Genomic DNA, 14,663 nt, shown 5'->3' with positions numbered 1-14,663 from the left:
GCCAGGGACCTGGCTTGGGTCACTGTTTGTATGGAATGTGCATGTTCTCCCTGTGTCTGTGTGGGTTTCCTCCCACAGTCCAAAAGACGTACTGGTTAGGTGCATTTTCCATGCTAAATTCTCCCTCATTGTATCTGAGTGGGTGCTAGAGTGTGGCAACTAGAGGATTTTCACGGTGACTTCATTGCAATCTAATATATAAACCTCTTTGTGACACAAATAAATAAACTTTAATCCTTTCCCAGCGGACACCTTTTAAAGTTTATTTATTCGTGTCACAAGTAGGCTTATATTAATGTTGCAATAAAGATACTGTGAAAATTCCCTAACCGCCACAGTCTGGCGCCTGTTCGGTACACAGAGAATTTAGCAAGGCTGGGGAGGTGGGTGTCAGGCGGGAGGAGCTGGGGTGCAGGCTGCCAGAAAGACAAGTGACCCAAGGGCAGCATTACAGTATTCATTGTATCAGGCTAATGTTTAATGTACCAAACTAGAGGCTGGCTCTGGCCAATCTCGCATTAAGTAGACAGCAGAGCATGCTGGGAATTGCAGTTCTGTTCCTGTGGCCAATTTCAAGAGCTCCATTCGAGCTGTTAATTGCTGTTGAACGATGCCTTATCCTGGCAGCTTTCATTTTTAAGTGGTCACCCTTAAACAAATCTGCCAAGCCTTGACTGCATCTCTCAGATTACTTTGCTAGCATTAAGTCTCAGGAGAAATTGTAACTTCCCCAGTTCAGAATTGGGAAGAATGAAGCCACTACCTTTAGTCACCAATGTAATGACTCCTTTTTCACATTGGCTCAATTTCTGCTCTTAACAACTACTTCCGCTTAAATGGGATTGATTGGCACTTTGTCATCCTGTTCAATCCACATCTTTGACTACACCTTTAAAATTGTTAACCCACCAGGTCTTCCCACAAATGTATGCAAATAACTTCTTTGGAAGGGACGAAGTTCCAAGAGAGATGCATATCCACATATGAATTTTAAGCTTCCTTTCCTAACAACTCTGTGGGTGTATATACACCATCTGGACTGCAACAGTTCAAGAATGTGACTCTCCACCACCTTCTGAAGGGCAGTTAGGGATGGGCAATAAATGTCAGCCTGGCCAGTGATACCCTCATACTGTGAAAAAAAGTAGTATCTTTAACAATAAACCTGACTCACATCTGTTGTGGCATAGAAGGATGCAGTTAACGTAACTGTGTTGAGTTTTTTCCAAGCAGGACGTAAAGTGTATATTAGCTTTGAAAAGCAGATTCCATCAATTCTATCCGCTATAAGTGGGCATGAAAACCCATTAGCTTTTCTTTGTATAATTTTGACACGTATGGCTCCTGAATTAAAATTTCACGGTTTGATATTTTTAAAATGTGGTAGTCTGTCATGTTGAATATTCCTGTTGCTGTGCTAACCCTGGGATACACCCATTCCGATAAGGATATTCAAGTAGATAAAAGATGCAGATAAATAATAGGCAGAAAAACAGACCAAAATCCTCAACTAATTAATTAATTGATGCCGATAGTCCTGACTTGTTCAAGTTGTGAATTTAAAAAGGTCTGTTTTTGCATTTAATGTCATTTGATTTTTTTGTTTGACTGTTTAAAGTTATTGTTAAGCTTCATTTGCAGTATCACTCTACTGAACGATGAGAGTTGATCAATTGAATGCAGTATCATAAGAACATAAGAACATAAGAAATAGGAGCAGGAGTAGGCCATCTAGCCCTTCGAGCCTGCCCCGCCATTCAATAAGATCATGGCTGATCTGTCGTGGCTCAGTTCCACTTTCCCGCCCTCTCCCCATAACCCTCAATCCCTTCTCTTATCAAAAACCCATCAACCCGCTTCTTAAAAATATTTAGCGAGGCAGCCTCCACCACTTCAACGGGCAGAGAATTCCAGAGATTCACCACCCTTTGAGTGAAGAAGTTCCTCCTCAACTCCGTTCTAAACCGCCTCCCCTTTATCTTGAGGCTGTGCCCCCTAGTCCTACTGTCTTTTTTGAGCGGGAAGAGTCTCTCCACCTCTATCCTATCCATCCCATTCATCATCTTATACGTCTCAATGAGATCTCCCCTCATTCTTCTAAACTCTAACGAGTACAAGCCTAGTTTATTCAGCCTCTCCTCATAGCTCAATCCCCTCAACTCCGGTATCAGCCTAGTAAACCTCCTCTGCACTCCCTCCAGGGCCAAAATATCCTTGCGCAGGTGCGGCGCCCAAAACTGCACACAGTACTCCAGCTGCGGCCTCACCAATGCCCTATACAGCTGCAGTAAGACCTCCCTACTTTTATATTCAATCCCCCTCGCTATGAAGGCCAGCATCCCATTCGCCTTCCTGACCACCTGCTGCACCTGCAAGCTGGGTTTTTGCGACTCATGCACAAGGACCCCATCATTCATGATGCTTCAGATAATTTGATGTTCTCTTCTCCTGGCCAACATTGCACAAAGTTTACCTCACTGAGTATTCAGTCATATTTGTAAATGAGCAGAATTGATTCAGTGTTGTTACCCTTTCTCAACTTAGATTATTTTTCGCAATGGCCACCTTGAAAATCTGAATTCATAGAATCCTGACAATGCAGAAGGTGGCCATTCGCCTTGTCAAGCCTGCACTGACAGCAATCCCATCCAGGCCCTATCCCCGTAACTCCCCTTCTAATCCCCTGACACCAAGGGGCAATTTGGCCTGGCCAATACACCTAATCTGCACATCTTTGGATGGAGCGCCCGGAGGAAATCCACGCAGATGGGGGGAGAATGTTCAAACTCCACACAGACAGTCACCTGAGGCCCGGAATTGAACCTGGGTCCCTGGCACTGTGAAGCAGCAGTGCTTGCCACTGTGCCACCCAGAATTGATGCTACTATTGGAGACTGCCATTACAATTATGTGAATGCACAGGCAGGATACAGGGAGCTGTCAAAATGCCAACTCCCTATGTATGATTTCAACGTTGTACTTCAAGCTAAATTCAAATTCAATTCCATGAAAAAGTATTTATCTATTTTAATGGCTACATGACCTCAATGTTCTCTTGGATCATGAATTACTTTTCAAATCCTGTATCTATATCAAGCTCCAAAACATTCTGTTTCTGCCAATACCCTACTTCCAGAGTTACCAGGGAACTTTGCTCTTTCATTATTTTGTTTCCACATTTCTTGTGTTCTGTCAGGATTCTGACTCTCCCCTACAAAAAATGCCAGTCAACGTAAAACTCCTCTATCCACGTCTTTAGCCCCATCCTCCTATCACCTAGCTTTTTCCACCTTTCATGCCCTCATGATTGCCTGCTGCATCAAAATCCTCATTCTCAGCTAAAAATTCCTCAATGGCTTTGCTCCCTACTAGTTTTACATTCGCACTCATTCTATTGTGCTGGCCCTCTATCCTGATTCTAATCATGATGCAAGTGAGAACTATGCTCAATGTATAAAGTTCAGAGGGAAAGTGAAAAAGGAAATTGACTGAGTAGAGAGAGTATGAGCAGAGACTGGCTGCTAACATATAAAAGGGAATGTAAATGTTCTACAGGCATTTAATTTGATTTATTATTGTCACATGTGTTGGGATACAATGAAAAGTATTGTTTCTTGTGTATAATACAGACAAAGCATACAGTTCATAGAGTACATGGGGAGAAGGAAAGGAGATGGTGCAGAATATAATGTTAGTCATACTAGAGTGTAGCAAAACACCCAACTGAGTATAAGGTAAATCCATTCAAAAGTCTGCTGGCAGCAGGGAAGAAGGTGTTCTTAAGTAGGTTGGTATGTGATGTCAGACTTTTGTATCTTTTTCCTGATGGAAGGAAGTGGAAGAGAGTATATCCTGGGTGTGTGGGGTCCTTAATTATGCTGGCTGCTTTTAAAACACGTGTAGATGGTGTCAGTGGATGGGAGGATGACTTTTGTGATGGACTGGGCTACATTCACAATCCTTTGTAGGCACTTATACAATAAAGGGATCGCAAGAGGATGGGTGGTGCCCTCTATACTTGGAAGCAGTGAACTGGCTGAGGTATTAAATGATACTTTCCAAATGTCTTTACCAAAGTATATATCACCCAAATCACGATGAGAGGAGGTTGCTGAGGTATTGTTTAGGCTAACAAATGATAAATGGAAGGTATTAGAAAAGAAGACTGCACTTAGTTGGTCAGTCACCAGGAATGGATGAGTTCCAGCCAATGATGCTGAGGGAAGTAAGGGACAAAATTATGGAGACACTGACCTTAATTTTTCAATTTGCCTTGGATGTAAGGGTTGTACCAGAAGACTGGAGAATTGCAAATGTTACATACTTGTTCCAAAAAGGGTACAAGGATAAGCCCAATAACTACACAACTGTCAGTCTAACTTCTATGGTGGGAAAGCTTGTAGAAATGTTAATCTGGAACTAGATAAACTGTCACTTGGATAAGTGTTAATTGCTTAAGGAAACCCAGTACTGATATGTTAAACACAAATAATGTTTAACTTGATTGAGCTTTGTGGTAACAGAGAAAGGTGATGAAGTACGTTGTGGTTGATGTGGTGTACAAAGATTTCTAAACAGTGTTTGAGAATGTGCCTGTAGACTTGTCACAAAAACGCAATGCAAGAAATAGAAACAGGAATAGGCCACCAGGTCCTTCAAGCCTGCCTTGCCATTCAATACGATCATGGCTGATCTATATCAGCCTCAACTCCTTTTCTGTGTCGTTCCCCATTACCGTCTATTGTAGATCTATTGATCTATGAAATATTTACCCACCTCCACTTTAAGTACTTATAATGAGCCAGCCTCCACCGTCCTTGGGGACAGAGAATTCCAGAGATTCACCACCCTTTGCAAGAAGAAATTTCTGTGCACCTCGGTTTTAAATGACCAACCCTTTATCTTGTAGCTATTCCCCCTCATTTGAGACTATCTCACTATCTACCATGTTAAGCCCCCACAGGATCATAAATGTTTGAATAAGGTCACCTTTCACTCTTCTAAACTCTAAGGAATTTAGACCCAGACGATTTGGTCTTTTTTTGATCGGATAACCCCCTCATCCCAGGAATTAACCTGATGAATCTCCTCTGGACTGCCTCGTTGTTACTACATCCGTTTTTAGGTAAGGGGAACAAAACTCTACACAATATTCCAGGTGGCACCTGACCAACACCTTGTACAATTGCAACAAAACTTTCCTGTTTTTAAACTCCAACCCCTTTGCAATAAAGGCTCAGGTGCCATTTGCCCTCAACTTCTATGTGATTCATGCGCTGAAACACCTAGAACCCTCTGCGCTTCACTCATCTGCCGTCTCTCTCCATTTAGATAACAATCTGCCTTTTAATTCCTCCTACCCAAGTGCATGACCTCACAATTCCCCATATTAAACTCCATTTGCCAGGTTTCCATTTGGTCTCCCAATCTATCTATATCCCATTTCAGAATCACAACATGCCCTTCCACCTATCTTTGTATCATTTGCAAATGTGTTCCTTCCTCCAGGTCATTAATGTAAATAGTGAACAATTGTAAGCCAAGAACTAGTCCACTAGTTACATGTTTACACTCTTAAAAAGGATCCATTTATTCTATCTCTCTATATTCTATGTTTCAATACATGCTAATCCACTTCCAATTCTATGGTCTTTTACTTGATGTACCAGCCTGTTATGTTTCAACCTATCTCATCTGACTGATTTACTTCAAAATCAGGATGGGTGTAAACTGTTCACCTGACCTGAACTCACTCTGGTTTTGGGCAGATTGGTGAAGTTGTTTCTTGTGATGAGGACCTCCAAACTTGAACAGACTCCATGGCGTGAGAGAGGATGACAAATCTGTGGGTTGTACTTTTCAGCATTTGTCTGCCCAAAAGACAGTGTCAGATAGCATGAGATAGAAAGGGAGAAATCAGTGACTACGCAGGGCCATACTCTCAGGCTCAGGGAACATATGCAGCAACTTATTAGAGAAGAAATACCACGCTGTTTAGTATCATCTCCTCTTCATGAGCAATGTGCTGCATTCCTTGTTTGACTGTACCAGCTGCCCCATCGTAGGAAAGATGGTGCAAAAAGATTCTCAAAAAATACAGTCAAGTGAGCTGCCAGGTGAATGAGCCAAGCAATGTTCCTTATGCACCTGCAGCTCTTGCCGGTTACTGCTTGCAGTCTTCAGCCTGATTTACTTCTTAAAGGCTGCTCCTTAATTTGGAAGACACTGAGCAGATTGCAAAAGCAAAATACTAAAGTTGATGGAAATCTGAAATTAAAACAAAGAATGGTGGAAGGACTCAACAGGTCTGGCAGCTTTTGCAGAGAGAGAAAGGGAGTTAGCATTTCAGGTTATTAGGACAGTTCTGATGAAAGTTCAGTGACCTGGAATATTTCACGTTAACTCTGCTTCTTTCTTCAAACGTGTTGCCTGACCTGCAGAAGAGGTGGCACCGTTTTGGACACGATTGACTCCAATCATTGCTCCAATGGATTCATGAGTTAATCCAGGAAATTTAAGTAAAGACGTTTCAACAGAACACCGGCAGGTGCATATCTTTATTTCCATTGGCATAACAGCAGTGAAACTCACCACATGAGTATTCTGCGCATACACGTGCACACCACACCTAATATCAGACTTGAGTGAGGCAGTCACTCAATGGCAGCAATTCAAAGGAGGGTGTTCCAATACAATGTTGGGAGATGATGAAACAAAAACTAAGAGGCAGATGGCATAAATCTGCCTCTAATTCAAATTTGATTTAGAGAGATGCAAGGCTATGGGGAAGTTGAACAGAGCATTAGAATTGAAATTGTTCCTGTAAGATCTGTCTCTGTTGCTCATTTGACCTGTAAGTGACTTAAACTTATTTTATGCATTATGTTATGTTGTTGGCTGGAATTTGCCGTAGATTTCATTTATTTTTAAGGACAAAAGTAGATTTAAGACATAGAAGCAGAAGTAGGCCATTCGGCCCATTGAGTCTGCTTGATGTGGAAAAGTGAATCAGAAAAATTGTGCGAATTACAGTCCTGTGTCAACCTCCAAAGCTGGAGCACATTTCAGGCTACTGGCAAAGAGACTCCTGACACTTGCTGCAGTTTTATGGAATGGTTGTTTACTGCTGTCTTGTACGTGAATTTGTCCTGTTGTGTCCTACTTGTTTAAATTTCAGTAAATAATTGAGAATCTGAGCCTAGCCATATTCTGATATGTTGGCATCCTGAGAGTGTTGTAGAAAGAAACGAAGTGCAACAGAATCGTCAGTGAGTCCTGAAGGGCACAACATCTTTGCAAGGGCAGAAAGTGATCATACCGTGACTCTAGATTTGGAAGGAGAGGGGGGTCTGCCGATGGAAATGCAATGCTATCTTTGGAAAGAAGCTGTCAAGACATTGTTCCCATCATGTTGTAATGCCACCTTTTAATTCTTTCCGCACTCCACCTTACCACCTCTTGCTTCTTTATGATTCCATGAATCATTTGCACCACATCTCTACCTGCTCTCATTCAACATCCAATCTTCCTTTTCAAGAGTCTTAGAACATTTCATTCAAGTTTGAATATAAATTCAAGAAAAAGTTGCATCGTCTTAGATGACAAAAACCATAGACTGGTAGTCCCCAGCCTGTGGTTTGCAGACCATGAGGACGCTGCAAGTGATTCGTGAAGGAGAAAAACTATCAGCTTCTCGCTAGGTAATTTCTACTGGTACACTTACTGTCGCTGAATGTGCTGTGATAAGTGCAATGTATTTGTCAGTATCCATCATCAACTATTAGATATAGCTGAGTTTTAATACCTGTTGATATTCAAGTTTGATTCCTGCTGGTCATAGGCTATGTTTAAAAAAAAAGTTTAAAATGGCTTGCATACGTTGTAGTTCACAAAAGCTTTTGATAATGATCTAGTGGTCCAGATAAAGAGAGTGGTTGGAAACTGCTGCTATAGACCATTGTCATCCTCAGTTCTCCAGTGGCTAAGTTGTCCCAAATTGAGCTGAGAACAGATTCAGAACATACCAAGTTTTACACATAGTACAGAATAAGAAGCTAATGATAATTGTACTGGTTCCACCATCTTGATACTTAAATATTTTTGAATGTCCTCGACTTTCTGCAAACACTGATTAATGTAACAAGCAGGCTATGTTTGGAAAGATGCCCATTGTAATATATAGCCCTCTTAAATTTAATTGCTTAAATTAGCAAAAGGATGTGAGGTTTGTTTGGTTCTGCAAGGTGAAACCAGTTTTGAAGATCACCTGTAACTGAATGTGTTGAGATGGCCTAATATGGTTCTTAGCAAATCGATTCTTCATTCCGGCTTGAATGTGCAGTGAAAAATCATTATTGGGTTTTGGCAGATTTCATTACCCACTTAATAAATGGAAGGGAGAAAGTAAGGGGTGTATATATAGTTACAATTTATTGAGTCCACAATTGTCTTCCTGCTATTCTACACAGTATGATATCTATTTACTTGCATGTACATATGGGCTTGCAAAGGTCAGAATTATATTTCTATTCTGCCATCATGACGTCATTCTATGATGCCTGACAGAATATCAGTATGGCAATTAATAGCATTTAGTGTATTTATCAGAGATAATGTAATGATGCTATTTCATTGTGGTGATAATGCTGAATTAATAAAGCAATGGGGAATAGTCCAGTATTTTCATGTTGCATAAAGTAGGAATGGTTATGATGCCAAGTGAATTTGGTTACCATGATTTCCTTTTTGATGGTGGGGCTGGGATTCTCTTTGGATTGATCTTGTGTGCAAAAGTATGGATAATGGAGGCATCAGAAAGGACCCCTCCCAGCCCCTGCTGTAACCATCCAGAATGAAAGAAAGTGACGCTGCTGCCATGTCTCTAGCACTATTGTTTTCCATTTAACTGGCAGCAGCATGAAGGCTGGCTTGATTGCAACAAATTGAAGGCCTCTGATTTTAATTGGCCAGAGGTGTTATAATACACTCGTCTTTTTAATGAAGGATAATGTGGCAACGCTGAAGCAGTGCCTGTAGCTATGTGATGGTGTAAGTTGTTCAAACCGTAACTGACTGGAACTTCTGTGCTAGAATAATGGTGTACGTGATAGTGGAAATTCCAGGTCTTTGTATTGGGCCAAATCTGGTCAGAAACGTCACTACTATGTATACTATTGTTATGCCAGCAAGTTCAGGGGATTTAAGGATCGGTCTGAAGCTATGAATCTCTTTACACTTAGGAGTCATAGCAACATAGAAAATAAGAGCAAGAAGGGGCCTTCAAGCCTGTTCCGCCATTCACTGTGATCATGGCTGGTCATCCAATTCAGTAGCTTGATCCTGCCTTCCCCCGTATCCTTTGAATTCCTTCATTCTATGCTATATCAAACTCCTTCTTGAAAACACAACAATCAGTGCACTGAACTACTTCCTGTGGTTGCAAATTCCACAGGCTGATTACTCCCTGGGTGAAGAAATTTCTCCTCATCTCTATCTTAAACTGTCTACCCTGTATCCTCAGACTGTGACCCAGGTTCTGGACACCCCCACCACTTGGAATATCCTTTTTGCATCTATCCTGTCTCCTCCTGTTGGAATTTTTATAGGTTTCTCTGAGATCCCCCCCCCCCCCTTGTTCTTCTAAACTCCAGCAAACACAATCCTAACCGACTCAATCTCTCCTCATATGTCAGTCTTGCCATCCCAGGGATCAGTCTGGTCAACTTTCTCTGCACTCCCTCCAGAGCAAGAACTTCCTTCCTCAGATAAAATGACCAAAACTGCACTCAATACTCAAGGTATGGCCTCACCAAGACCCTGTATAATTGCAGCAAGACATCCCTGCTTCTGCACTGGAATCCTTTTTCTATCAAAGCCAACATACCATTTGCCTTTTTTACTGCCTGCTCCAGCTGCATGCTTCCCTTCAGTGACTGGTGCACAACAACACCCAGGTCTTGTACATTCCTCTCTCCTCTTATGGCCGTTCAGATATAACCTGCCTTTCCATTTTTGCTAGCTAAGTGGATAACCTCACTTTTATCCAAATCATACTGCATCTGCCATTCATTTGCCTGCTCATTCAATTTGTCTAAGTCACACTGAAGGATCTCTGCATCCTCCACACAGCTCACACTTGCACCCAGCTTTGTGTCATCTGCAAATTTGGAAATATTATATTTTGTTCCTTCATTAAATCATTAATATATATAGTGAATAGCATGGATTCCAACTGTGATTCCTGTGGTACCCCACTAGTCACTGCCTGTTATCTGGAAAAAAAATCCATTCATGTCTGCTCTTTGTTTCCTGTCTGTCAACCAGTTTTCTATCCATCTCATTACAAAACTCCAACCCCATGTGCTTTAATTTTATACGCTAATCTTTTATGTGGGACTTCGTCGAAAGCTTTCTGAAAGTCCCAATAAACCACATCCTTTGGCTCCTTCTCATCAACTCTACTAGTCACATTATTGAAGAATTTCAGTAGATTTGTCGAGCATGATTTCCCTTTCATAAACCTATAGTGACTTTGCCAAATCCTGCTACTGTTTTCCAAGTATTTCACTATAAAATCTTTGGTAATGAATTCTAGAATTTTCTCCAGTACTGACATCTGCTTTACTGGTCTATGATTCCCCGTTTTCTCTCTACCTCCTTTTTTTAAATAATGGGGTTACATTAACTACACTCCAATTTGTAGGAACCGTTCCAGGCTCTATAGTATCTTGGAAGATGACCACCAACGCATCCATTATTTCTCGGGCCACTTCCTTAAGTACTCTGGGAGTCAGTTTATACAATGCCGAAGTTTGTGTCACATAAATTACCTTTTGCCCTCAGCTTCCCCATTGTATTTGCATTTGTACTGAATTTTCAGATGAAGTTGCTAAAATAACTTAGCATGAAATGAGAGGACTGGAATTTAACAGCATAAGTACCTTTTTAATGATGCGAGAGTTGTTGATGCAGTGTCTTTCAGCCTCTCTGGCTCAGGAAGAATCCTATTTAAACTGTTCAATCCAATTGCTCTTATTAAAAATGGAGATTTAAAAAAAATTAAAACTAAGTGATCACATCATCTCTCCGTTTTCTCAATCCAATTTTTTCCTTCTCTGTTTCTCTTTCTGAACCTGTTATCCTAGTTCAGCCATTATCTTTGTGTCCATCTCCGCTGTTCCTCTGTTCTTGTCTTGAACTTTAAGTTTCACTAATTTAGGGGGAGTAAAATGGCCTCGTGGCATTATCACTAGATTATTAATCCAGAAACTCGGCTAATGTTCTGGGGACTTGGGTTCGAATCCCTCCAAGGCTGATGGTGGGATTTGAATTCAATTAAAAATAAAATTTGGAATTAAGAATCTACTGATGACCATGAAACTATTGTCGGAAAAACCCACCTGGTTCACAAATGTCCTTTAGGGAAGGAAATCTGCCATTCTTACCCAGTCAGGCCTACATGTGACTCCGGGTCCCCAGCAATGTAGTTGAGAATTAACTGTCCCTAAATGTTGGCCAGCCAGTGATGTCCATGTCCCATGAATGAATTAAAAAAAAGTAAGGAAGATATGAGCTTGGTCCTATTTGCTAAGGCTCCAGATGGCCCACAGCCCTAGCACAGGTCAACCCTCCCTGCCAGTGAATTACAATTGGTCAATTAGTTTGAGCTGCAGGGTGCAGCGAGTGGCTAGCTAACAGATTGCTGCAAAGTGTCATGCTGTTGGCCTGAGCGAGAAAATTATAGCGGTATGTCACAAATTTTCTTCCACTGGGAAGGTGTGGCTTTCTCTGTACACTTCTGCCTCAGGATCACAGTGATCAGGAGGCTGGATTTGTGGGGAAACGGCAGGCAAAAATTTGCACCCTCCCATCTATTGTAAAACATGTTACATTGATTCTGTGCACTGATTGTGGGGAGGAAAAAACAACAGTTATCACTACGATCATTTGGTTGTAGACATGACTGGCCGTTTTCTAATCTTTGGTTTTATTTCTCTGATTGTTAACAGATGGAGCACAGACATCGGAAGAAAGATACCCCAATACCAACAAGCTCTCACCACCTCTTTCTACAAATGAAAAGTCTGATGTGCGCCAATCTAGGCGAAGAACTCGAAGTCTTCTTTTCAATTTATGATAGCAGGGAAAATCATCCTGTCAGGTGAAATAAATTGTTTTCCATATTTTAAAACAAAAATAAACCCTTTTGGCATAATTTGCAGTACTTTGAATTGAGACTGCTGTGGGATTTGTTCATTGAGAACCTGTGGTTTTAGCTACTAAATAACGTAACAGAAGCATTGGTTCCATTTTTTAAAAAATGGAACTAGTCAGTGAAAGCCTGAAATAGATTTTTCTGTTTCCAACATGTAGACTCTTCATGTCAGTCCTGTAACGTGTAATGAGAATATAACCCAAAACTAGTTAATGGATTTAAAGCACCATTGTTGAAACAGCTCCTTCTTTTAAAAAAAGATGACTCTATGGATTAGTTCCAAATAAACCGTGAAATGCTAGCCTAAAGCTTTTGTTAAGTTGTGATTAGCTGTGATTGGGGCAAGAGTTGGAACTTACACCTTTGTATTCAAGGAATTCTTGGTCAACATTCTTCAAGGTTCTGTTGGAACTGTGTTATACATTGCTGCTGTGTTACTCCCTTTTATAACCACCTCCCCTTCAAATAAAGTTCTGAGTTAGCTTTGCTTAGAAGAAGTCTTGGTTCTGAAGATTGTGAAGAAGTCAGCAAACCATCTATGCTGACGTATCAATGCAATACCAAATGAATGCTGTATCGCTGGAGGTGCCGGGTATCTGGTGAGAGGTTAAACTGTAAGGACTAATTTCTGTTCAGATGGACATACAAATCTCCCAGTAATGTTCACGGAATAGTGGGGAGTGCTTAGAGATCCTTAGTCAACATTCTTCTCTTGGGCATCACCCACCAAAACAGATGATGTGCTTATTCATCTCATTTACTGTTTGGAAGACTTTATTGTGTGGCAAATGATTGTCACATTTGCCCGCATTGCAGCAGTTAACTGCACTTCAAAAGCAAACCATTGCTTGTAGAGAATGTTAGCCATTCCAAAGGTGTGCTACATAAATACTAGTTCTCCTCTTTACAGCATTGTCTAGAATGGCTTTCCTTCTATGTTCTTTCTTGTGTATCTACATTCAGATATCATTTCTTTGCTTACCGTAATGAGCAGAGCACCTTCTCCCATTACTATTGCTGGTGAATTCTGAGTATTACCTGGAGCTTTCATTTTGAAGCCATCAGTGATAGGTGCAAAGATGCTCCCAAATGGTATTAAATTGTCCATTTGAGAGAATAAAGAAGAAGCATATTACCTTAATGGTAAGAGAATGTAGAGGCTTGAGATGCAGAGGGATCTGGGTGTCCTGATGCATGAATTGTAAAAGGTTAGTTTGCAGATGCAGCCAGTAGTTAAGAAAGCTAATACAATTTATTGTTTATTGTGAGGGGAATTGAATACAAGAATAGGGAGGTTATGCTTCAATTATATATGGCACTGGTGAGACCACATTTGGAATACTGTGTATAATATTGGTCTCCTTATTTAAGGAAGGATATAAATGTGTTAGAAGCACTGCAGAGAAGATTTACTGGGCTATCACCTGGAATAGATGGCTTGTTTTATAAGGAAAAGTTGGACAAGTGAGGCTTATATCCACTGAGTTTAGATGAATGAGAGGTGTCTTAATTGAAGCATATAAAATCCTGAGGGCAGAGTGAATGTTTTCCCTTGTGGGAGAATCTAGAACTAGGGGCTTAAAAGTAAAGGGTCAAGCATTTAAAATGACGATAAGGCGAAATTCTTTCTTCCAGGGTCCTGAGCCATTGGAACTCTGCTTCCACCACCTTTGCAGGAAGAGTTTTTGAAAATTTTTAAGGCAGAGGTGGATGGATTCCTGATAAACAAAGAGATGGAAGGTTACCTGGGGGTGTTAGGAGGGGGCTGGAGTGGGGCAGTGGGTAGGTGGGAGTTATATACTTAACCAGTTGCATGATTGCTTCAAGAGTTGATCACATGATTTTATGGTGCGGTCATTAGGATGTTGCACAGTTTTAGTTTCAATTGGTACTCTACATGCAAAGAGCTCCTAGAATGAACCTGTTGTTATTAGTTTGAATCAATGTGCACAAACCACATCTTATTTAAAATTAAAACACCCCCTAACATGGTGGACATTGCGGCGGGAATGTGGTGTTGAGGTTAAAATCAGGTCCGCCTTGATGTTATTGAATGAGGCTTGAGGGGCCGAATGGCTGACTCCTGCTCCTTAATCATGCATTTGTATGCCAATTTGAAAATTGTTTTTTTTTCCATCTTTCAAGTTTCCATTCAATCTGTTTGCATGTCACTGAATGTAAAATCTGCCATGCAATTCAGTAGTGTTTTAGAATGTCATTCAAAAAAGCCTTAAAAGAAATCTTGATTATATCTGAGGAGTGAGAAGCAGAGTTAACTTTTCAGGCGTGTGACATTGCATCAGGACTTGAGGGAACTCAATTTGTGCCCAATTTGTGTTCCAAATCCCACCACCTTGATGCTGTTTATGTGGCTTTGGTGAAAGCATGATGCACAGACATGTCCAAACTCCAGGGCGCTATCTAATCTCTGCTAGAAATGGGAGTTGGT

General features: G+C 40.9%; 1 protein-coding gene across 5 annotated transcripts in view; it reads left to right on the top strand.

The window, feature by feature from the left end:
* LOC145344156 (dedicator of cytokinesis protein 4-like) overlaps positions 1–14,663 on the top strand; it is a 410,020-nt gene that overhangs the window by 131,884 nt on the left and 263,473 nt on the right. For all 5 annotated transcript variants that reach the window (XM_080191055.1, XM_080191054.1, XM_080191053.1 and 2 more), the window contains exon 8: positions 12,009–12,160. In XM_080191055.1, coding sequence (XP_080047181.1) covers positions 12,009–12,160 — 152 coding nt within the window. The remainder of the gene's footprint in view (positions 1–12,008; positions 12,161–14,663) is intronic.

This window comes from Carcharhinus amblyrhynchos, chromosome 6 (genome assembly GCF_965287045.1).
Source record: "Carcharhinus amblyrhynchos chromosome 6, sCarAmb.v2.hapA, whole genome shotgun sequence".
In the NCBI taxonomy this organism is placed as follows: domain Eukaryota; kingdom Metazoa; phylum Chordata; class Chondrichthyes; order Carcharhiniformes; family Carcharhinidae; genus Carcharhinus; species Carcharhinus amblyrhynchos.
This window is presented reverse-complemented; position numbering and strand designations above follow the sequence as displayed.